General features: G+C 47.9%; 1 protein-coding gene across 1 annotated transcript in view; it reads right to left on the bottom strand.

The window, feature by feature from the left end:
* CLGN (calmegin) overlaps positions 1-25,547 on the bottom strand; it is a 337,930-nt gene that overhangs the window by 234,945 nt on the left and 77,438 nt on the right. Inside the window, exon 5 of the mRNA XM_086963258.1 lies at positions 1,561-1,702. Coding sequence (XP_086819384.1) covers positions 1,561-1,702 — 142 coding nt within the window. The remainder of the gene's footprint in view (positions 1-1,560; positions 1,703-25,547) is intronic.

Here is a 25,547-nt window from a genome sequence, read left to right as displayed (position 1 = left end):
AGATGGTGGGAAAAAGATGGCTTGATTGGAATCATGGAAGAATAATTACAATACTGTCTCTAACATTTACATTTTCTGGGTTAGTCTCCATGCAAAAGACAGCCCTCACCAATCTTGAAATGCCTATGCATTGTTTGTATACAAGTAATCTATTCCCTTTGTATGAAAAAATTTAGAATCATCATGATGACTCAACTAGCTTACCCTGAGTAGGAGGGAAAACCATTTTATTTGTCAAGTTATTTATGCACATAATATAAGCCCTCTCTACATCCTTTTTTTCATAGCATACATCAATGGATCTGGCATTTATATTACCTTAATAACAGACCTTATATTCGCTTTAACAATTGCTGGACTATGTCACTGCTGTCCTTGCTTCCTTCTTTAACTGACAGGTTTGTAACATCCCCATTAAAACTCTGAATCTCTCCCCTTTGATTCTCTAATCATCATTGACCCCACGTTCCTACCCAACTACCCATTCATTATACAATTACTAACCTTAACCGGTCAGTGATATTTCCAAGCTGTCCAAACCTATAGTGCAAGACAGTTCTGCTCCTCTGGCTTAGATGAAAGCTTGCTATAGTGAATCAACTAGCTCCTGCCACTCTGATTAATGTGTCCAGGGATCACTAGTTGTCTTTTCACTTTTAACTTGGGCCCATCCTTGTCCCTTATGAATTTGTTGAACTATGCTTTCCAGGAATATTTCATGATGGGGATGACTATTTTGAGTTATTACATTTAATTTATTAGGGTTACTTATTTGCCTATTTCACTTCTCTGTCCACTGGTAGCGCTTATGGGACATCATCTCTACTGGTGATATTTTTACTTAGGACAGTGACAAATGCTGGATTCCTATGAGGAAGAGTGATAGGTATTAGCTGGTTTACAACTGGGCTTCCATCTAGGCTAGGGAAACACACAGCTCTTTACTCTTCAGTATTTCCAAGACTCATCTGAGACACCAATGATGATGTGAAGGCTGCACACAAGCTGCAGGTTTTTCCAGCCACCAAGCTGCATTGGCGTGAAGTTCTTCACAACTGATGAGTATACACAGAGATAATTCCAGCCGGTGCACTGGTATAAAATACACCGACGTGATTGGCAGTAGATTACCTCAAATGCAAAGAGTTTATTATCTTCACCACAATATGTTAGCTTGGTTTTCTGTCAGTAAAAATCATAATACGAGGTAACTCCTCTTCCCTATTAGCCTCACCCTCCTTCTTCTCACGATAAAACATATCAACACCAACTTCAGGTTTTCAATCAACAAAACTAAGTTTAAAAAATAATTATAAAACAGACATAAGACACCTTGAACGATTTTATTGCACTATTTGCAATTTACAGCACATGTGGGTTCTTTCTTTAAACTTTACTGTTATCTGGCTAGCTCATAGCAGATACCAAAATGTGGCATGTTATAACACCAGAAAATGTTTTCATGTTATTTGAACAGAACTCAAAAAATGAACTGCACTTTTATTTTAAAATGTTTGTTATCTGTTATTCCATAAGAGCAAATATTAAAGTAACACTTACTGAACAATCAAGGGCTGTTCATCAAAAATAAATGCTTTGTTTAACATTGCTGCTATTGCATGGTGTTTTGCAGTTGATTTTAACACAAGACCTTTGTCGCCAGGTACTTGGTTTGCCTTCAACTCTTCAGTTGCCCACAGTCCTAATAATAAGCACATAGATAACATTAATATACAGCCAAAACTATTTTATGCATGAACAACATCAGTGCAAATGAAATAAACATTAGACCATAACCCTTTAAAATAATGTAATGCAATCTTGGTTAACAAATACATGAATACACTGGAGATTGTATTGTGTATTTAGGATATTGGGATGATAGTTGACTTGGATGTGAGCTCTGGTCAAGCAGCAACCACAATCCTTGTTAGGGTGAGGCACAAGCAAAGCCTAAATTAACCTGTGCTCAACCCTTTGTAGCTTGGCACAGAGCAACAGAGCAGTCAGTCTTAACTTAGACGCAATATGTAAAGTATTTGTGCAACACCTCAAACAGTAATAAACTGAAAACACCACGCAAAACGATCCCACACCAAGTTAGAAACATAGAGCTTTCTTTAATAAATAAAACAAGACCAAAACGACAAAATTAAATCTGTAGAACAAGCGATATACAATGTTGAAGATTTTAATGAAAATAGCGCCAAAAAGCACAAAGAGCCAACTGTGGATATTCAGTAACGCCAGACCAGGACAAAGTCACATGTTTAGGCTGATTGTGATGGAGCACGGGCCAGCCACAGGGGCCGAATTAGGCCTGCTGGTTTGTGAAGTATTATGAGGATTGTGTTGAAGATGTAGTGATGCGTCAGTACCGGGGCAGCTGCGATGCGAGGTCCTGAGTCATTGAGGATCTCAAAGACGCGGACTTGTGATGCAAAGTCCAGTGTAGAGAATGTTCCGTGCAGTTGAGGTGAAGCGTCGTTTGCGAGGGACTGCGAGGCTGCAATGCAGAGTCCATAATCGTCGTTGAGGCTGCCATCTATGAGGGATGCGAGGGGGTGCACCGAGGATGCGTTGCACAGCAGCGGTTCTGATGGGCTGGGATGAGTGTCTTTACAGTGGGTACAATCTGCCCAGTAGCGGCAATGTGTTGGTTCTGCTCAGGTTTGCATCAGGCAGCATAGGAGATGCGTCCGTAAGCCCACTTCCAAGGGTCCAGGACTGTTGTGTCCCTGAGGCTTCAGACCAGGAGGCCAGCCAACTAGCACTTGGAGTCACTCTGGGGTTCTGGATTCAAGAGATGCAGGTTCAGTCCTTCTCACCGAGGCAAGAGGGCAGCAGGTCCAGGCAACAGTCATTCAGAGCAGATGCCCAGCAGAGTGGCAGTTCTTTCAGCATCACACCAGTACTTCTTCCTGGTAGAGTATTCACAGCTCCAGAAGCATACTGATAAGTTGGTGTCTGAGGTCCAGTATTTATACCCAGTTGTGCCTTTGAAGTTGGGAGAAGCTTTAAGACAGAGGCCTTCGTGGTGCACAGGCATCCTGCCTTCCTGGCCCTAGCTCCAGACAAACTACATGGACTAGGCAGTCTTTTGTGTGAAGGCAATACACAGCCTACTCAAGTGTAAATAGGGCTGAGTCAAGCTCCTCCCTCTGCCAGTGATGGCTTATCCAGGCACTACCTAAGAGCCCTCTTGTGTGTGGCTGTCTAGAGAGAATACACGACTAACTGTCATTACACCCAGTGATGTGAACCAGCGACAGGCTGCAGGCATCAAATTGCTAAGGCAGGAAAATGCCAACTTTCTATAAGTCCCAATTTCAAAATTTAATTTAAAATCTGACTTCACTATAAGTTTGGATTTTTCATTACAACTCCCAAGACACCAAACATGAACTGGTTACCTGTTCCCATTTGAAAATTACAGCTTATTAAATGTAAATAGTTAACTCTAATTTTATCCTTGGTGAGAGGTAGGCCTTGCAGTAGTGGAAAAACAAATGTAAGAGTTTTTCACTACATTGACATGTAAAAAAAGTTAAAGGTACGTGTCCTACCTTTTAAATTCAATGCACCCTTCCCTCTTAAAGTGCTACTTGGGTGGGGGGTCTTGCAGTAGTGAAAAACACATTTAAGAGTGTTTCACTACCATAACATGTAAAAAACGTAAAGGTACATGTCCTACCTTTTAAATACAATGCACTGTTGTATATGAATCTAGGACCCAAGTGTAATTTTCCCGATTCATGCCCATATATAGGTATAAATCACTGTGGAACCTAAGATGGCTGTAGAGCCAACCATTGCTCCCTCTGTATGGGAATCCCACTTCAGTGCCCTATACTCAGATGATCCTATTGGGCCAGTGAGGCACACTTTTCAATTCCAACAGTACAGTGTGAACCATTGGAGTTTACATTGGAAGAAGTGCTCAGTGCAATAGGTAGACTGTCAAGAGGGAAGGCCCCGGGTCTCGATAAACTGCCAGGAGACCTATTTGGGCATCAGCCAGAGATCTGGGGGCCCCTATCGCCATATTATTTTTAACTCAATCTTGGGGGGGATGGAGATTTCCTGTACTTGGCTGGGAGCAGAGATAGTCCTGATTTTTGAAAAGGGATCTCCTCTGCTCCCAACCAACTACAGGCCAATCAGCCTTATAGATGTGCCTCAAAAACTATTTGCCCGCCTTTTGCTGGATCAGCTCCTGGATTGGATGGATGACAATGCGATCCTTAGTCCCCTCCAGGCAGGATTAAGGAAGAACACATCCATCATGGACCAGATCTTTTGCCTTCTTCTCCTTTTTTGGAAAACGGCAAAGATCGAGGGAGGCAGCCTGTACAAGGTGTTTGTGGACCTCAGGTCCGCATTCGACTTGGTGCCACGAGCTAAACTGTGGGCGGTTCTCGCGGAACTGGGCATCCCACCACAGCTTTTACATGCATTGATTAGGCTCCATGAAGGGAACTTCGCCCAGGTCAGATGTGGAAGGGACGGGACACTGTCATCTAGGTTTCCAGTTGGCAGGGGGGTGAGACAGGGTTGTGTCTTAGCACTGACCCTGTTCTGCCTCTATGTCAATGGTGTTATATCTTACCTTGACAGTGTCCCTAACAATGATGCCCCAAGGCTGGCAGGCAGGAGGGTCCCGGCAATTATGTTTGCCGATGATACTCTCCTACTCTCCCAATCCCCAATGAGGATCCAAAGGATACTGGATGGGTTTGTGAATTTTTGCAATGACCATGGCCTTGAGATAAATGCCGAGAAAACTAAGTTCATGGTATTTAATCCCTCGGCAACCACCAGGCCCAATCCGACTTTAGGATCGGATAGACTGGAAAGGGTTACAACCTTTCAATACCTGGGGGTTACACTGCACGAAAATCTATCCTGGGGACCTCAGATAGCCAGATCTCGCTTAAAGCTAGCGCAACTCCTTGGGGGCATCATGAAGGTCTCAAACTCCTCAACCTTCAAGCCAGTAAGTCCACCGCTGGAGATATACAAAACTCAAGCCAGAGCTGCTGCACTATACGGTGGAGAATTATGGGAGTACAATGTCAGCACAGATTTAACCATGGTAGAGACAAATTTTCTTAGACGGTGTTGTCGCTGCCACAAGGCACCCCACTCCTACCCCTAAGATTAGATCTGGTATTGCCCTCTATAGATGATGAGCTTGCAATCAATACTTTGAGATTTTGGCACAGGCTATGGTCCACAACAGATTTGACATATTACAGACAAGAGCTGCAGCACGTACTGAGCTTTAGTTGTAGTGATAAGATACCCTGGCTGGCCTATGTCAAACAAGAGTTCTCAAGATTGGGTCTGTATCTCCTCTGGGAGGATCCCGAACGGGGCTGCCGTGAGGTCTCCTGTAAATCCTTGACCAGGATCTATAAGGACAAAAGTCTAAGCACGCTTGTGTGTGCCCCTAAAATTGGGTCCTTAACTGATCAATTCCTGGTCTCCAAAAGTTCTTACAAGTTTGAGGAATTTATGGACATCATTTACCCCATCACTGCAAGGAAACTTTTTATCCAATGGAGGCATGGTACCTTGCCTCTTAAAGTCTTTACTAGCAAATGGTCCGCCACGGACAACAAATCTTGCCCTGAATTTTAAAAACGAGCACTACAAATTGCATTGTATTTGCACTTTCCAAGTTCCTACTAGCTATGTGGATTGCAAGAAAAAGATTAATGTAAATTTAACAATTTTAGCTGTAAGATGAATCCTAGTTAGGAGGAATATGTTAACTATTTTTTCCTTGCAAATGTTTTTAATTTTTTTTATATATGCATGAATGGAAGTTTTTAATGTGTTTTATTGTATCTTTTATGGCCTTGAGGGCCGAAATAAAGAACTTTTGGATTGGATTGGATTGGTATAAATCACCCTATCCTTATATAGGCATAGAAATCATAACCATATTTAGACTTAGCCTATGCAGTCCAAATACAGCATGACTACTTCCACTAGTTCCGAGAATCCACAACGATTTCTTGGAAAAATCCGCCTTCAGCAGTCAGGGACTTCTCCTTGCTTGAATATTGATTTATCCAAGAACTCAAGGAGTTTTCAAAGAACTGAGTCTTTGATGACGTTATTATGTCCAACCTTACGTCAATCTCAGCACCTTTAAAGTATAAATATGCCCACACTTGCCAGGGCAAACAAACAGTGGTTTGGAGCAGTTTGACTATCTACCTACATGACACAGCTCGCCGAAGCACATGCCGAAGGAAGCCAACCCTCCAGTTGACGCACTGAGAGAGACGCTGTCTTTTCTCTTGCCGAGAAATCCAGCTCCAGTGTTTCCAGGCTACCCTTGCGGGTTGCTGAGCAATCGAGTCCTGAGAGAGAGAGATACAAGAGCTCCTTCATTCTAAACCAAGGTACGGAGCGGATTAGACACTTAGAGAATTCTTGGAGAGATTCTTGGCAAAGAATACTAAACTTCAGCTAAACCTTACTTACTTCTTCCACGTACTAGACCAAGTTAAGGGGCACCGGGGTAGGCGTATTTTAGAAGCACCAGTTGAGTACTTTTAGTCATTATTTATTAATGTATGTATTTTATGTTATATTTCATGGCTTAGAAACCATACCATGCTATTATAATATTATTTTGTAATACTTCATGCTAAGTATTGCGATTGTAGCAGTTCATTTCTTTTGCATGAGAAAGAAGGCTGTTCAATAAATACCCTTTTTTTGAAAACGCCCGTCTCTCTACTTCTCTGCACCTCTGGTGAAACGAAGCATGCATGATTTACTGAGTGAAATAACTATCTATTGCTCTGCAACTCTAGAGATAGATTTCTTATTCTTGGGAAACAAAGTTGTCATGTTTATCCGGTTATCAAAAACTAATCCCTTCTTGTGTATTCGAGAAAGTTTCTAGTGATCCCTGAGCTAGCTGGCACTCACAATTAAGTCTAGTATATTCGATAGAGACCTAGTAGACCTCAGTCCTACGTCAAATCTATAGGATATACTATTCCAATGCGCAGAGCCTATTGGGAATATTGGAACTACATTACATGGCGCTCAACGTTTGGTAAGGCGATAATTTAACGCTAGATACTAGAGTAACTCAGTCATGCTTTTCACACAGACCCCTTTTTTCTCGTAAAATACTCCAAAAGAAGTCTGGAGTTGGTAAAAAGGATATAATATCCGCCATAACTGAGTAGGACGAAAATCCTATGTATTAGTTTTTGGTTTGTTCAACGATGAAGGATACAGTGTTCCAAAATTTTGTGCACCTAATCTTGGTTTCCTTGAAACTTGCTCTGCACACTTTCGGTCAACAAAATGACGGATAGTGACGATGAAAGGGAGAGAGCTGCAGCAGCAACTCAGACAGTTTTAGACAACACAAGTCGCCAACAAAATAACACAGATGCTATACTCATCCAGGTAAATATAAGAAAAACAATCACTATCAAACGTATATAGAAAATGGAGTATCAACGAGAGGTGGTAAAGTAATATTTGTTTTAGAGGCACATGAATATCGGCAGATAGAAGTATTCTATTTATGGATTCTGTTTCCTACAGCAAATCCAGTAACACATGAGTTCCACTACTAGTGGAATACGATCCTTTCGAGGACGTTGAAATTCTACTAACTTACCAAGAGCATCCGCTCTGGTTTAAATGCGCCCTACAACATCAAAATCACATTACCAGGCTTGGTCCATGTTGGACTTGGCCCTTAAGGCAGGTTCACCCCTAATCTTTTTGTTTTTAATCTGTGATAGGCGTGGATGATTTTCTGGTCTGTGCGCACTTTTTCTCTGTGTCCCAGAGTAAAGTGCGTGCATGTAGTGAGGCTGGCCTGCTCTCCCATAGGGATGCATGGGGAATGACTGTGTCCCTAGTAATTCCTGATGTGTGGGGAGTGCATGCTCGAGTTTGGTATGTGCGTGTTCGTGGGAATGAATGCTTCGCAATGATGTATGTTGCGTGAGTGTGGCATGTGTAGAAATGTCATTTCTAGGACTTGGCATATTACTGTAAAATATGCCTGCAGTGTGATTGGCTGGAGCTGGCTGGTGAGCCTGGCTCCAGGGAGGCTGGATGGGTCTGCCCGGTGGTGAGTGTGAGATCAGCATGCTTGATGGCTTGGGAGGAGTGCACTTGGTCCCTGATGGGCCTGGACTTTCCCCGGACAATGCTGGCTCCACCCCCTGTAGTGCGACTGATGGCCCTAGCCCTGCCAGTGAATAGAGAGGGTGGCTGAGGTAAACAGAGTACTTCAGAACCAGCTGCGACTGGTTTTCCCCCCACCCTGCACCCTGAGACAAAGGGGTTTTTCTGTATAAGAAGGGGCTGTGTCCCCATACAATTTGTCCTGTTCTTGGTTCTGCCTAGGATCTTGCCAGAGGGGGCTGCTGCTGCTGCAGGGGCCAAGAGGACCGCCACTTGGCTGTCTCCCTGCCTGGAGACCCAGTGTGCTGGCTCTGGCCCTGCCTTGCCCCTCTGCCTGCCTCCAGACCCTGCTGGAGCTGTTCTTGTGCCTGGAGGCACCCTGATTTTGAATTATAGCGCTAGGCGCGCTTTACTTTCCTTGAAATGCCGAGCGCGCTTCCCTTGGCGCTTGAGAGCGCTGTGCCTGGCTCCCAGAGCGCTGGGGAGCTCCTTACTTGCATTGCCGGTGCCCACCCGGCTTTGGAGCGATTCGCCGATTTTTAGGCGAGCGAGTGCCCACCTCGCTTTATCTTTCATTTGAAGGCCGGTGCCACAAGGCATTGCCCCGTACTTTGATTTTATAATTACCACGAGGGAGCCCACTCCTCGGGTACTAGGAGCCAGCCTGCCTGCCTAAAACGGGCCGTCGCGCTGCCCACGATGACCCGGAAGTCCCGCCTCCTGACCCCCAGGGCCGCGCTGCCATTGGCGGCCCCGGCGGAAGTCAGGCGGAGGGAGAGCGAGACAAGGCCAGGCGGGAGGCGAGAGGAGCAGCCGGCTCTGTCCTCGAGGCTCCCCGAGTGAAGGAGAGCCTCGCGCCGGCCGCCGAGGAGACGCCTCCAGCCAGCCGACACCCGGTGAGTGCCGAGGAGGGAGAGGGGCCGCGGGACACATTGCCGGTGTCCGCCCCTCCCCCGTAGCGCGATCTTGCGCGCATTGCTTTAGGAAGCCTGAGGGCTTCAGGGGGCATTGTTCGTGGAGGTAGAGTCCCCCGTGAGGGACTCCAACGCCCCCCCCATTTGCGCTGTGAGAGCCACGAGGCTCTGAGGGGCCATTCTGTTCTTGAGTCCCCGTGAGGGACTCCAACGCCCCATTGGTCCTTTTCGAGCCCCGAGAGGCTCCAGAGGCCACAGTTGTTGCCGAGCCCGGCGAGGCTCCCGCCCCCGTGGATTGAGAGCCCTGAGAGAGGCTCTGGGGGCATTTTGATTATCCTGAGAGCGCTGGAGCTCTAGATTGCGCATTTTGTTTGGCAAGCCCCTGAGAGGCTCCTTGCCCACCTTTTTTTCTTGAGCCCTCCTGGCTCCAACGTTGCTCAGTCATATTTACAACTGTCCAGCACTTAGTGGACAGTTGCCACGTTTAGGTTTGTGTTCTGTGCTGCCTGCACAGACCCCCTGACACTGAGACTCAGGGCATTCCGCCCCTTTCGAGGCCAGTTGGCCTGAGGGACCCTTTTGAGTGTTGTGCTTTGTGCACCCCGCGCATTGTAATTTCTGGTTATGTAATTCTTGCGCATGTGTTCTAACCTGTACCTTTTCTAAAAGTGACCTGATTAGGTATTCTTATGGTTATCCCCTTTTGCTAAATGTGACCTGCAGAGAGGATTGTTTAGGTTTATCCACTGTACTAAATGTGACCTGCACAGTGGATTAGTGATGTTTCAGTTTATGTTTAGGTTTCCTTCCCTTTGCTAAGAGTGAACTGCTTAGGTGTTGGTATTCCGTCCTTAGGTCCTAGTTACCCGCGTGATTTCCTACAGTGAGTTAGGGTTGCGTAGGAGGTCCTTAATGTTCCAGTGATTACTGGATGTGTGTTGCATTTATAATTTTGGTGCTACTCATTCTATGTTTACGACATAAGTGTATATCTACCAGTATTATTATCTAACAAGTGCCTACCCCTGATAGTGGTCCATGTGGCCCTGTCCTGTACATAATTCCCCTTGTAAATTCTGCCCGTGCCCCTGGCACATTGTACAGTTTGCGTGTGTTATCTAATGTGTTTTGTTTACTATAAATACAAAGGCTATTTTTGATATATATCCTTGTGTGGAGTGTTTCTTTGTGGTGGGCCTTGGGTGTTGTTGCTGGGGTGCGTGCGCAAATACTTAACTCATACCGCCTCCAAGTTTAGCCTAGACTGCTCGCGCCACGCTACCTAGAGGGCGAGTGGGGGTTGCCTTGGTGTGTGACTCCCCTGCCCTGACTTTAGAAATGGTGATCCCTGACTGACCTCGACGCGAGTCTTGGCTGGCCAGGGTCCCGTTTCTAACATTGGTGGCATCGGTGGGATAAGGATTTGTGTTTGCGCTGTACCACAGTGGCGACAGGCCACACTTCAAAGCTCTGCATTTTAGATAACCACATTTTGGGGATTATTGTTTTTAGGTGAAGTTCAGTTTTGCTTCTCCTGAAAGGTGTCATTTGTATTTTGTCCAGTACCTTGTTCCCCGCCCTGCTCCCAGAGTTTGGTACCTGTGTCACTAGTGGTCAGGTTGAGAGAATCAGGGGTGGTAGAAACTGCCTTACCAGTCCGAGGGGAGGGTTGTGTGTGAATGAGTGTGTGTTACGCTGGACAGTGGAGTGCAAGTTCTCTGATAGGAATCTTGCTGAATTGTGATTGTAATCTCCTGTTTAGCTCAGACCCCCAGGTTCCCTGTGTCAAACTTTTCCTGAGAACGTCCGCAAAAATGGAGCCAGTTTTTGATCTCTGTAGTCTGTTTAGGTACAGTAGATTTGAGCTGGTCAGATTCTGCGAAAAGGGAGGCATAGAGGTGAGTGAGTTGGTTACTCAGTCCCAGCTTAGGGACAGCCTGATCCAGTGGCAAAAGGGTCAGTGGGAGCTCGAGCACAGTGAGAGAGATAGGGCCCGGGCCACACGCCATGAGGGTGGTGAGTCTGTGGGGAGCCCTGAAGATTCTGTTGATGAATGTGAGTTGGATGGTGATGACAGTGGATGGATGTCAGCGGAGAGTGATGACCCCATAGATAGGGAGTCCCTTGCTGAGTCCAGTGTCAGTACCAGCGCCCCATCCCTTTCCCTGTCCCCAGAGGAGTGGTTGGATAGGAAGGAGGGGAGGGCCTTGTTCAGGGACAAGGTAGCCCAAGAGAGTAGGTTACCCCCTGAGTGCATGTGTAATTGTCTGGATTCCCCAGGGAGGGTGGAGTCCAGTGGTGGCAGCTTTTTAAGTGTTGGTGTTGACAGTCCCACTCCCAGTTTCCCGAGTATGGTTCCTGTTTCTCCAGAGGAGGAGAATAGGTTGAGGTTTAGGAACCTTAGGAGACTGCCTCACCAGGATTGGGAGGAGTATTCAGATGCTTGTGAGGATGCACTGATCGATTGGTTAAGGGTTCACGGGGAACCTGAGTATTATAGGCTGGTTAACCTAGTTGTCAAAGAGCAGTTGCTCAGTGTTGTTTGTCAAGAGTTGCGCCAACACCTGTTAGGGTGTGGATTGATTAAGCCTTGTGAGCTTGCAAGAGAAGCAGACCGATGGGAGAGTGCAAGAGGTTCCTTAGTGCCGCTAGTGAGTGACTCCAATAATAGTGGGTCAGGTTTTCTCCAACCCAGCGTGGTGGAGGAGGGTGAGAGTAGCCCAGCTAGGTCTCAGTATAGTGAGGAGGGTGTAGGGGCTTGCTGTCTGTCTCAGTGGAGCGGAAGTGAGTGTCAGACCGAGAGTCCCCAGATGCCCGAAGCCCTGCCTCAGAGCCTGGATGGTTTCTTTAAGGAACACCAGGGTGGGGACCTATGCTTACCTGTTAGTCCACTTGAGGGAGATCTCCTAGTGTGTGGAGGACCTGGAGCATCTGTGAGCGGAGCTTCTGTAGTTGTGGAGTCTGGCAGTACTGCTCCAGGAGGGAGAGTACAGAAGTCCAGTGAGATGAGTGATTGGGGAGTGACCTGTGAGTCCTCAGAAGTCCTGGAGTGCCAGGCAGTGATTCCACCAAAGGTTCTAGACCGGAGGTTGGAGGTCCAGGTTCAGGGTTTGCCTGACCTGAAGGGTAGGAATACTGTAATCAGTGTCCTGACCAGTTCTTTCTCCAGAGGTACCACCCCGGTTGGGAGGGAGCAGGACTCTGGAAGGGGGTGCAGAGGGTGGGAAAGACCACCTCTGACCCCGGTACCACCTGAGGGGTTAAACCCTAGGTTGGGAGAGTGGTGTTTAGAGGGTACCCCTCGCAGGAGGAGGAGGAACCCTAGGAGAAGAGGTAAGGGGAGGAGAGCCTTCCCTGAGACTCCTGGTCCACCTAAGGTTGTAGACCCTAGGCTGGAGAACCAGTGGCAGTCTAGCCCTGTCTTGCAGACAGGAAGAGTGGAGCATGGCTATTATGTGCCAGGGGTTACTACCCCCCACTTGGTGAGTTGGCAGGATCCAGTGGCACCTGGGTGGCCTAGGGCCTGGTCCTCGCCGAGGGCAGCTGGAGAGTACCAGTGGGGTAATCCAGTGTGTCCCTACAGTAGCTTTAAAAAGAACCCCAGGGGTTCACAGTGGCATAAAACAGGAGGGTGTCCCTGCAGTTGTGGGCCCGCGTCCGTGTTTTATCGCCCCAAGCAGGTAAGCCCATCACGGTGGTGATTGGTCTGCCCTGCGTTTTGGCTGGAAGGGGGTTGTGTTGGACTTGGCCCTTAAGGCAGGTTCACCCCTAATCTTTTTGTTTTTAATCTGTGATAGGCGTGGATGATTTTCTGGTCTGTGCGCACTTTTTCTCTGTGTCCCAGAGTAAAGTGCGTGCATGTAGTGAGGCTGGCCTGCTCTCCCATAGGGATGCATGGGGAATGACTGTGTCCCTAGTAATTCCTGATGTGTGGGGAGTGCATGCTCGAGTTTGGTATGTGCGTGTTCGTGGGAATGAATGCTTCGCAATGATGTATGTTGCGTGAGTGTGGCATGTGTAGAAATGTCATTTCTAGGACTTGGCATATTACTGTAAAATATGCCTGCAGTGTAATTGGCTGGAGCTGGCTGGTGAGCCTGGCTCCAGGGAGGCTGGATGGGTCTGCCCGGTGGTGAGTGTGAGATCAGCATGCTTGATGGCTTGGGAGGAGTGCACTTGGTCCCTGATGGGCCTGGACTTTCCCCGGACAATGCTGGCTCCACCCCCTGTAGTGCGACTGATGACCCTAGCCCTGCCAGTGAATAGAGAGGGTGGCTGAGGTAAACAGAGTACTTCAGAACCAGCTGCGACTGGTTTTCCCCCCACCCTGCACCCTGAGACAAAGGGGTTTTTCTGTATAAGAAGGGGCTGTGTCCCCATACAATTTGTCCTGTTCTTGGTTCTGCCTAGGATCTTGCCAGAGGGGGCTGCTGCTGCTGCAGGGGCCAAGAGGACCGCCACTTGGCTGTCTCCCTGCCTGGAGACCCAGTGTGCTGGCTCTGGCCCTGCCTTGCCCCTCTGCCTGCCTCCAGACCCTGCTGGAGCTGTTCTTGTGCCTGGAGGCACCCTGATTTTGAATTATAGCGCTAGGAGCGCTTTACTTTCCTTGAAGCGCCGAGCGCGCTTCCCTTGGCGCTTGAGAGCGATGTGCCTGGCTCCCAGAGCGCTGGGGAGCTCCTTACTTGCATTGCCGGTGCCCACCCGGCTTTGGAGCGATTCGCCGATTTTTAGGCGAGCGAGTGCCCACCTCGCTTTATCTTTCATTTGAAGGCCGGTGCCACCCGGCATTGCCCCGTACTTTGATTTTATAATTACCACGAGGGAGCCCACTCCTCGGGTACTAGGAGCCAGCCTACCTGCCTAAAACGGGCCGCCGCGCTGCCCGCGACGACCCGGAAGTCCCGCCTCCTGACCCCCAGGGCCGCGCTGCCATTGGCGGCCCCGGCGGAAGTCAGGCGGAGGGAGAGCGAGACAAGGCCAGGCGGGAGGCGAGAGGAGCAGCTCTGTCCGGCTCTGTCCTCGAGGCTCCCCGAGTGAAGGAGAGCCTCGCGCCGGCCGCCGAGGAGACGCCTCCAGCCAGCCGACACCCGGTGAGTGCCGAGGAGGGAGAGGGGCCGCAGGACACATTGTCGGTGTCCGCCCCTCCCCCGTAGCGCGATCTTGCGCGCATTGCTTTAGGAAGCCTGAGGGCTTCAGGGGGCATTGTTCGTGGAGGTAGAGTCCCCCGTGAGGGACTCCAACGCCCCCCCCATTTGCGCTGTGAGAGCCACGAGGCTCTGAGGGGCCATTCTGTTCTTGAGTCCCCCGTGAGGGACTCCAACGCCCCATTGGTCCTTTTCGAGCCCCGAGAGGCTCCAGAGGCCACAGTTGTTGCCGAGCCCGGCGAGGCTCCCGCCCCCATGGATTGAGAGCCCTGAAAGAGGCTCTGGGGGCATTTTGATTATCCTGAGAGCGCTGGAGCTCTAGATTGCGCATTTTGTTTGGCAAGCCCCTGAGAGGCTCCTTGCCCACCTTTTTTTCTTGAGCCCTCCCGGCTCCATCGTTGCTCAGTCATATTTACAACTGTCCAGCACTTAGTGGACAGTTGCCACGTTTAGGTTTGTGTTCTGTGCTGCCTGCACAGACCCCCTGACACTGAGACTCAGGGCATTCCGCCCCTTTCGAGGCCAGTTGGCCTGAGGGACCCTTTTGAGTGTTGTGCTTTGTGCACCCCGCGCATTGTAATTTCTGGTTATGTAATTCTTGCGCATGTGTTCTAACCTGTACCTTTTCTAAAAGTGACCTGATTAGGTATTCTTATGGTTATCCCCTTTTGCTAAATGTGACCTGCAGAGAGGATTGTTTAGGTTTATCCACTGTACTAAATGTGACCTGCACAGTGGATTAGTGATGTTTCAGTTTATGTTTAGGTTTCCTTCCCTTTGCTAAGAGTGAACTGCTTAGGTGTTGGTATTCCGTCCTTAGGTCCTAGTTACCCGCGTGATTTCCTACAGTGAGTTAGGGTTGCGTAGGAGGTCCTTAATGTTCCAGTGATTACTGGATGTGTGTTGCATTTATAATTTTGGTGCTACTCATTCTATGTTTACGACATAAGTGTATATCTACCAGTATTATTATCTAACAAGTGCCTACCCCTGATAGTGGTCCATGTGGCCCTGTCCTGTACATAATTCCCCTTGTAAATTCTGCCCGTGCCCCTGGCACATTGTACAGTTTGCGTGTGTTATCTAATGTGTTTTGTTTACTATAAATACAAAGGCTATTTTTGATATATATCCTTGTGTGGAGTGTTTCTTTGTGGTGGGCCTTGGGTGTTGTTGCTGGGGTGCGTGCGCAAATACTTAACTCATACCGCCTCCAAGTTTAGCCTAGACTGCTCGCGCCACGCTACCTAGAGGGCGAGTGGGGGTTGCCTTGGTGTGTGACTCCCCTGCCCTGACTTTAGAAATGGTGATCCCTGACTGACCTCGACGCGAGTCTTGGCTGGCCAGGGTCCCGTTTCTAACATTGGTGGCAGCGGTGGGATAAGGATTTGTGTTTGCGCTGTACCACAGTGGCGACAGGCCACACTTCAAAGCTCTGCATTTTAGATAACCACATTTTGGGGATTATTGTTTTTAGGTGAAGTTCAGTTTTGCTTCTCCTGAAAGGTGTCATTTGTATTTTGTCCAGTACCTTGTTCCCCGCCCTGCTCCCAGAGTTTGGTACCTGTGTCACTAGTGGTCAGGTTGAGAGAATCAGGGGTGGTAGAAACTGATTTACCAGTCCGAGGGGAGGGTTGTGTGTGAATGAGTGTGTGTTACGCTGGACAGTGGAGTGCAAGTTCTCTGATAGGAATCTTGCTGAATTGTGATTGTAATCTCCTGTTTAGCTCAGACCCCCAGGTTCCCTGTGTCAAACTTTTCCTGAGAACGTCCGCAAAAATGGAGCCAGTTTTTGATCTCTGTAGTCTGTTTAGGTACAGTAGATTTGAGCTGGTCAGATTCTGCGAAAAGGGAGGCATAGAGGTGAGTGAGTTGGTTACTCAGTCCCAGCTTAGGGACAGCCTGATCCAGTGGCAAAAGGGTCAGTGGGAGCTCGAGCACAGTGAGAGAGATAGGGCCCGGGCCGCACGCCATGAGGGTGGTGAGTCTGTGGGGAACCCTGAAGATTCTGTTGATGAATGTGAGTTGGATGGTGATGACAGTGGATGGATGTCAGCAGAGAGTGATGACCCCATAGATAGGGAGTCCCTTGCTGAGTCCAGTGTCAGTACCAGCGCCCCATCCCTTTCCCTGTCCCCAGAGGAGTGGTTGGATAGGAAGGAGGGGAGGGCCTTGTTCAGGGACAAGGTAGCCCAAGAGAGTAGGTTACCCCCTGAGTGCATGTGTAATTGTCTGGATTCCCCAGGGAGGGTGGAGTCCAGTGGTGGCAGCTTTTTAAGTGTTGGTGTTGACAGTCCCACTCCCAGTTTCCCGAGTATGGTTCCTGTTTCTCCAGAGGAGGAGAATAGGTTGAGGTTTAGGAACCTTAGGAGACTGCCTCACCAGGATTGGGAGGAGTATTCAGATGCTTGTGAGGATGCACTGATCGATTGGTTAAGGGTTCACGGGGAACCTGAGTATTATAGGCTGGTTAACCTAGTTGTCAAAGAGCAGTTGCTCAGTGTTGTTTGTCAAGAGTTGCGCCAACACCTGTTAGGGTGTGGATTGATTAAGCCTTGTGAGCTTGCAAGAGAAGCAGACCGATGGGAGAGTGAAAGAGGTTCCTTAGTGCCGCTAGTGAGTGACTCCAATAATAGTGGGTCAGGTTTTCTCCAACCCAGCGTGGTGGAGGAGGGTGAGAGTAGCCCAGCTAGGTCTCAGTATAGTGAGGAGGGTGTAGGGGCTTGCTGTCTGTCTCAGTGGAGCGGAAGTGAGTGTCAGACCGAGAGTCCCCAGATGCCCGAAGCCCTGCCTCAGAGCCTGGATGGTTTCTTTAAGGAACACCAGGGTGGGGACCTATGCTTACCTGTTAGTCCACTTGAGGGAGATCTCCTAGTGTGTGGAGGACCTGGAGCATCTGTGAGCGGAGCTTCTGTAGTTGTGGAGTCTGGCAGTACTGCTCCAGGAGGGAGAGTACAGAAGTCCAGTGAGATGAGTGATTGGGGAGTGACCTGTGAGTCCTCAGAAGTCCTGGAGTGCCAGGCAGTGATTCCACCAAAGGTTCTAGACCGGAGGTTGGAGGTCCAGGTTCAGGGTTTGCCTGACCTGAAGGGTAGGAATACTGTAATCAGGGTCCTGACCAGTTCTTTCTCCAGAGGTACCGCCCCGGTTGGGAGGGAGCAGGACTCTGGAAGGGGGTGCAGAGGGTGGGAAAGCCCACCTCTGACCCCGGTACCACCTGAGGGGTTAAACCCTAGGTTGGGAGAGTGGTGTTTAGAGGGTACCCCTCGCAGGAGGAGGAGGAACCCTAGGAGAAGAGGTAAGGGGAGGAGAGCCTTCCCTGAGACTCCTGGTCCACCTAAGGTTGTAGACCCTAGGCTGGAGAACCAGTGGCAGTCTAGCCCTGTCTTGCAGACAGGAAGAGTGGAGCATGGCTATTATGTGCCAGGGGTTACTACCCCCCACTTGGTGAGTTGGCAGGATCCAGTGGCACCTGGGTGGCCTAGGGCCTGGTCCTCGCCGAGGGCAGCTGGAGAGTACCAGTGGGGTAATCCAGTGTGTCCCTACAGTAGCTTTAAAAAGAACCCCAGGGGTTCACAGTGGCATAAAACAGGAGGGTGTCCCTGCAGTTGTGGGCCCGCGTCCGTGTTTTATCGCCCCAAGCAGGTAAGCCCATCACGGTGGTGATTGGTCTGCCCTGCGTTTTGGCTGGAAGGGGGTTGTGTTGGACTTGGCCCTTAAGGCAGGTTCACCCCTAATCTTTTTGTTTTTAATCTGTGATAGGCGTGGATGATTTTCTGGTCTGTGCGCACTTTTTCTCTGTGTCCCAGAGTAAAGTGCGTGCATGTAGTGAGGCTGGCCTGCTCTCCCATAGGGATGCATGGGGAATGACTGTGTCCCTAGTAATTCCTGATGTGTGGGGAGTGCATGCTCGAGTTTGGTATGTGCGTGTTCGTGGGAATGAATGCTTCGCAATGATGTATGTTGCGTGAGTGTGGCATGTGTAGAAATGTCATTTCTAGGACTTGGCATATTACTGTAAAATATGCCTGCAGTGTGATTGGCTGGAGCTGGCTGGTGAGCCTGGCTCCAGGGAGGCTGGATGGGTCTGCCCGGTGGTGAGTGTGAGATCAGCATGCTTGATGGCTTGGGAGGAGTGCACTTGGTCCCTGATGGGCCTGGACTTTCCCCGGACAATGCTGGCTCCACCCCCTGTAGTGCGACTGATGGCCCTAGCCCTGCCAGTGAATAGAGAGGGTGGCTGAGGTAAACAGAGTACTTCAGAACCAGCTGCGACTGGTTTTCCCCCCACCCTGCACCCTGAGACAAAGGGGTTTTTCTGTATAAGAAGGGGCTGTGTCCCCATACAATTTGTCCTGTTCTTGGTTCTGCCTAGGATCTTGCAAGAGGGGGCTGCTGCTGCTGCAGGGGCCAAGAGGACCGCCACTTGGCTGTCTCCCTGCCTGGAGACCCAGTGTGCTGGCTCTGGCCCTGCCTTGCCCCTCTGCCTGCCTCCAGACCCTGCTGGAGCTGTTCTTGTGCCTGGAGGCACCCTGATTTTGAATTATAGCGCTAGGCGCGCTTTACTTTCCTTGAAGCGCCGAGCGCGCTTCCCTTGGCGCTTGAGAGCGCTGTGCCTGGCTCCCAGAGCGCTGGGGAGCTCCTTACTTGCATTGCCGGTGCCCACCCGGCTTTGGAGCGATTCGCCGATTTTTAGGCGAGCGAGTGCCCACCTCGCTTTATCTTTCATTTGAAGGCCGGTGCCACCCGGCATTGCCCCGTACTTTGATTTTATAATTACCACGAGGGAGCCCACTCCTCGGGTACTAGGAGCCAGCCTGCCTGCCTAAAACGGGCCGCCGCGCTGCCCGCGACGACCCGGAAGTCCCGCCTCCTGACTCCCAGGGCCGCGCTGCCATTGGCGGCCCCGGCGGAAGTCAGGCGGAGGGAGAGCGAGACAAGGCCAGGCGGGAGGCGAGAGGAGCAGCCGGCTCTGTCCTCGAGGCTCCCCGAGTGAAGGAGAGCCTCGCACCGGCCGCCGAGGAGACGCCTCCAACCAGCCGACACCCGGTGAGTGCCGAGGAGGGAGAGGGGCCGCGGGACACATTGTCGGTGTCCGCCCCTCCCCCGTAGCGCGATCTTGCGCGCATTGCTTTAGGAAGCCTGAGGGCTTCAGGGGGCATTGTTCGTGGAGGTAGAGTCCCCCGTGAGGGACTCCAACGCCCCCCCCATTTGCGCTGTGAGAGCCACGAGGCTCTGAGGGGCCATTCTGTTCTTGAGTCCCCCGTGAGGGACTCCAACGCCCCATTGGTCCTTTTCGAGCCCCGAGAGGCTCCAGAGGCCACAGTTGTTGCCGAGCCCGGCGAGGCTCCCGCCCCCGTGGATTGAGAGCCCTGAGAGAGGCTCTGGGGGCATTTTGATTATCCTGAGAGCGCTGGAGCTCTAGATTGCGCATTTTGTTTGGCAAGCCCCTGAGAGGCTCCTTGCCCACCTTTTTTTCTTGAGCCCTCCTGGCTCCAACGTTGCTCAGTCATATTTACAACTGTCCAGCACTTAGTGGACAGTTGCCACATTTAGGTTTGTGTTCTGTGCTGCCTGCACAGACCCCCTGACACTGAGACTCAGGGCATTCCGCCCCTTTCGAGGCCAGTTGGCCTGAGGGACCCTTTTGAGTGTTGTGCTTTGTGCACCCCGCGCATTGTAATTTCTGGTTATGTAATTCTTGCGCATGTGTTCTAACCTGTACCTTTTCTAAAAGTGACCTGATTAGGTATTCTTATGGTTATCCCCTTTTGCTAAATGTGACCTGCAGAGAGGATTGTTTAGGTTTATCCACTGTACTAAATGTGACCTGCACAGTGGATTAGTGATGTTTCAGTTTATGTTTAGGTTTCCTTCCCTTTGCTAAGAGTGAACTGCTTAGGTGTTGGTATTCCGTCCTTAGGTCCTAGTTACCCGTGTGATTTCCTACAGTGAGTTAGGGTTGCATAGGAGGTCCTTAATGTTACAGTGATTACTGGATGTGTGTTGCATTTATAATTTTGGTGCTACTCATTCTGTGTTTACGACATAAGTGTATATCTACCAGTATTATTATCTAACAAGTGCCTACCCCTGATAGTGGTCCATGTGGCCCTGTCCTGTACATAATTCCCCTTGTAAATTCTGCCCGTGCCCCAGGCACATTGTACAGTTTGCGTGTGTTATCTAATGTGTTTTGTTTACTATAAATACAAAGGCTATTTTTGATATATATCCTTGTGTGGAGTGTTTCTTTGTGGTGGGCCTTGGGTGTTGTTGCTGGGGTGCGTGCGCAAATACTTAACTCATACCGCCTCCAAGTTTAGCCTAGACTGCTCGCGCCACGCTACCTAGAGGGCGAGTGGGGGTTGCCTTGGTGTGTGACTCCCCTGCCCTGACTTTAGAAATGGTGATCCCTGACTGACCTCGACGCGAGTCTTGGCTGGCCAGGGTCCCGTTTCTAACAGTCCACTAGGTAGACCAGGAGCAACATGGCCGGTACTAGCCAGCTATACACCACATCCTGACATTGAAAACATGACAGGTCCAGAACTGTTAGACCAGCTAAAACAGTTAATTAAAATACATAGACAATTGGTTCAATATGATATGTCATGCAGACTTTAACAGTCCAACCTGCTGTAAGGATTCCACAGCACACCCCTCACCAGGGGAACACAAACAAAAAAAAACCACAGACTATACAATGAATCATTGGTAAATTGCCTGCAAAAAGGGAACAAATTCCGTTCTGGTTAGCTCAAAAAATGGACGGATGCGGTCCCACAACTATTAGGACAAGATTCATTTGGATGTGGCCTCAGCGCTCGGCTGACACCCGAACTGTTATAAAAGATTTGCGAGTCTTTATCGGCACATACGCAATCGGCACGCTACATTCTGACCAGGGTCCTGCGTTTAGCTCTCGAGCTTACAAAGAGGCCATGGCTAGCTTGGGCGTTGCAAGTCCATTCCATCCTGAGGGAAATGCGGTAGTGGAAAGAAAAAAACGTGACATAAAGCAATCTATAACAGCTAGGGTATTAGGTTTGGGTGATGGGTGGGTCAAACATCTAATAAGTGTCCAACGTAGTCTTAATAATCTGCCAAGATATTCTCTGGGTTGAATCACTCCATATGAATTACTGTTTGGTACCAGAATGATAATCGAAGACCTTGATCGTCAAACTCCAGTGATGGAACAAAAACCCTTTGATATCAAAGATCGTTTGGGTGTTTTACAGGACTTAAATGAAAGAAGAAGAGTTCTAAGCAACACAACACAAAAGCCATCAACCACTGAAGAAAAACCACCTGTCCCAGCAAGACCTGTCTGGATTCCAAAGATTGGGGATCTAGTCAGGGAAAAGATCACGGTAAAGAAGGAATTTGGGCATTCTAACCGAAAAGCAGTACCTGTCTTAGCAATCCACAGAACAAGATCAGTGTTACTACCGCCCCTTGCTGGTAAAAGGGAGAACAGAGTTGTATCGATCGACCTGGTCAAACCGCATCATGTGGCCGATAATAAGTAGTAGGCCGAGTGGACTCCCAAGATGTAGCAGACGACCAAATCTTGCTACAATCCAAGAGTTTCAAACTGAAAGACTTATCACCTTTGATAAACCTGCAGTGAGAAAAGAAGGACTATGCAACAAAGCCATGGAACTTGTGCCTCTTGAAACCCATGTAACTGTTTGTCAAGAAACTCCTGTCTACAATGATATAGCCTTGGACTATACAAATATGACAAAGGAAGAAACAACTACAGCGATTCCAAACAATCCGGATGCAATTCCAAACAATTGACAGAACTGCCTCTGGCTATTTCATCAACTTTGATACATTTTCTAAGGATCCCAGTGAACCTGAAACAACGCCAGCAAATAAGAATTTTAAAGAAAAATTGAGAGAACTCTTTCATCAACTTGAAAATACATATCTGGCTTCACCATGGGTTGAATTTTGGATTGTGTTAGGTGTACTTTTCCTCCTGCTTTGGCTCATTCTTGTTTTAAACTTGGTAAAAATGATAGATGTAAAATACAGTACAATGGATACAGCAAGTAAGAACATCAACTTGCTCCTGAAACCTCCCAAATCATCTCATTGTGAGTGAAGAGACCTGTCATCAGTGAACATCACAGCCGTTCCTATACCTGGTGGAATAGCATGGGACACAACTGATTATGACATTTATGACCTGGTGGAGCTGTTGAAGATTCCACACCAGTTTAAGGTTTCTTCGAGTGACTTTGCTTCACCCAGCACATTTTCTGAGGATTGGGACTTTGAAACTGTTAATAATATGATGACAGATTTAGAAATGTCCGCTAAATTCACAAAACATGAATACATAGAAGGTTCATTAGATTATGAACAAACGTATTGTTTTAATGATTATGGTCACCATTATTTGCACAAATCTGCAAACCCTAGAAATGTTTTTACTTATAATCAATGGGAACATTGTCCAACACCGCCAAAAGGCAGCTCAAAAACATTTTATGAAAAGTTTCCATACTTCTCAGGGTTTAATGTCACAAATCCAGAAACATTTTATTTCAAAAATATGAAGAAGGCAGGAATGAAAAACTTGTTGACTAATACTAAACAAATTTATTCTGTGAACTTTTATGCTCAGCTGTCTACATTAGGTTTTAACTTTTGGAAAGACCACATTGAGACAAAAACTTTCTGAAGCACAAAAGACTGGCAGGTGCAATGTTTAGAAGCCTTATTCAGAGCCTGCATTATCCCAGAACAAATAATGTTTTTAAATGACACTGTTCAACAAACATCATTTCTTGGCTTAGCTAAGATAAAGGATTTAAACAAACTGTCCATACCTAAGCCCACACCTGACAGTAATAGCACTGCAGATGAGGAAGTAGACGCAAAACAGATTTTACAACATAACAGAACTAATCCTGTTTGGAAAAAATGGTTAATCTGGCCCACAGACACGAATTACTGTCAAGATAGATTCCTGAACAAAACACAAGGAATCACAGTAAGTAGGCCAGATCCAAGATATTCCTAGAGACCACATCCAGGGATAGTAACAAATTATAGTGTAGGAAAACTAAGCCTTGAGTGGCTACAGAAATCCACACTTCCAGAAATTAAACAACACTTATCTTTACTTAAAGAAGGCGTTGATTTATGAGACTTCTTACTTGGACCTCGTAAACCACGTCAAAAATGTTTCATATACGGGGGTATATATTCTGCTCACAATGAAGCATGGAAAGTCACGCAAATGGAAACTGTAGACAGAATACGAGAAATTGATCGTATTAATTTAGAGAAAGCTCTCCCTGTAGTGGACAATGGGTTAACGACTCTGTCCTCCAGAATTTATTCTTTGGACAGCATTGTATCATCTGCCATTGACATAATAGAGCAGGACTTGCAAATGTTACAACATGGCCGGTCTCAATTACGTTCTATAATGCTGCTAGGCAGGACGTTACAAAATCTCTGTTCAGGCTACTTGCCATGGCGTCTAATCAACACCACGTCATTATTTTCTGTATTTAACCTTACAGATAAACAAATCTCATTGGCACAAAAAGGAGCAGACTATACGGTGCTGAGCATAGAAAAACTGGAAAGATTACCATTAACTGTTTCTGAGAAACCAGTCGTAGAATGGATAATACATGGCACCATCACGATACCAGTGACGATTTTCCAGTTTCAGTATTGCTTAAAACACATACCCGCAGGCATGTATGAAAGGTTGGGTAAAGAATACATTAGGTCAACCTGGAATTTACCATACACACACAAATGTTGGAGTGGGGGAAAGGAGGTATTTCTTAGTGGTAAAAATTGTAAAAACTCATTAAGCAGTACACTTTTGTGTCAAGGTATTAATTTACACGGAGACTGCGAAGGTTCTTCAAATAACCTCTCTTGCCACCTGCACGGTTCACCAGCAGCAGTGATAGACCCAATTTTCAGGCAGCTCTCCAATGGCAGCTACGTTATGCTCAATGATCACAGCTGTTGTGGCATGTTGTCAGGAAAAGCGTATCTAGTTAGTGTGTTAGCCAGGGTCACTTGTTGTATGCAAGTATTGTATCCAAAAAGCAAGACAGACAGGGAGTCGGCGTTATGGCCTTCACTGAATATCTCTTCTATACGAATTGATACATTAAGCAGAATGAAAGCCATTCTTTTGCAAAAAACTGTGCCACTGACCTCATCTAGAGAACCGTATGATCTGCAAGTTGCAAGGACTTCTGCAGAGATACATGCATTATTATCAACAAACTGCCCAGTACATTACGCAGAAATGTTAGGTCAAATCTTAAACATGTCTGATACCAGCGGCATCGCACATGTATTTAAGACGATTTTTTAGGTACTGTTAGCACCGTTTGAAGCAGTCCTCTGCATTTTTCCAAATTTCGTGCACTCTGTGTTCGGCGGCCTGCCTCTCAATTTGGGACTCGTAGCAGGAATTTTAATTTTGTTTATTCTGCTCCGATATGGCAAGTCCAGTCACCGACGATACCCAGACTACCATGGAGAATGCTCTCCTAGCCATGCGGTACCGTGACAGAATTACACAGATTCTTGGCTTGGCTCGTTTTAAGAGATCTGAATACCACATGGTTTCTTTCGTTCAGACCAATCTGGCAAGATTGTATCTTACCTGTTCTACGATGCATGCTTTGTGGAGAGGATTGCGTGTTGGACGTTTGTCTTACCCTTCCATCAGCACTGCCAATAGATGTTGACGCATTACTGGGTCCAGTAATGGCTCGAGTGTTATGTTGCCCCCAACGGCTACCAATCCTGATGATGGCGTTTGTTGAGATCTCACCAGCAAATCCAACTGGAGGTGATATAAGAGGAACAACAGGCACACAGGTACCATCTGATATGAACATTGCTAACGCAGCAACTGACGCTGACTGCGACGCTTCTCATCTGTGCACAATTGATCTACTTAATGAAGTAGTTCCACTTTCACCTACTGTGGTAGAGGATTTCCTTGCCAGCTTAGATGATTTGATGTTTTCTCTTGACACCGAGAATAACTTTTGAAATCTGCACACAGCGTTCCATTAACTCTGAATTTGGCCTTCACTTTTCATAACAATCCTTCCAAAGCTGTAGACTACTTTTTTTCCCAAAAACTGAATGAATTTTTTTTTTAAATTTGGCACAAAGTAATCTTCTTAAAGTAGAACTATTCTTAGAGAACAATAAATTCTTTTTGAAACACTTACTAGACAATATTTGGCCTTGTCCTCAACCCGAAAACAGTTTTATATGTTCTGCTATGGAATGGTCT

The sequence above is a fragment of the Lissotriton vulgaris genome, chromosome 3_1 (genome assembly GCF_964263255.1).
Source record: "Lissotriton vulgaris chromosome 3_1, aLisVul1.2, whole genome shotgun sequence".
In the NCBI taxonomy this organism is placed as follows: domain Eukaryota; kingdom Metazoa; phylum Chordata; class Amphibia; order Caudata; family Salamandridae; genus Lissotriton; species Lissotriton vulgaris.
This window is presented reverse-complemented; position numbering and strand designations above follow the sequence as displayed.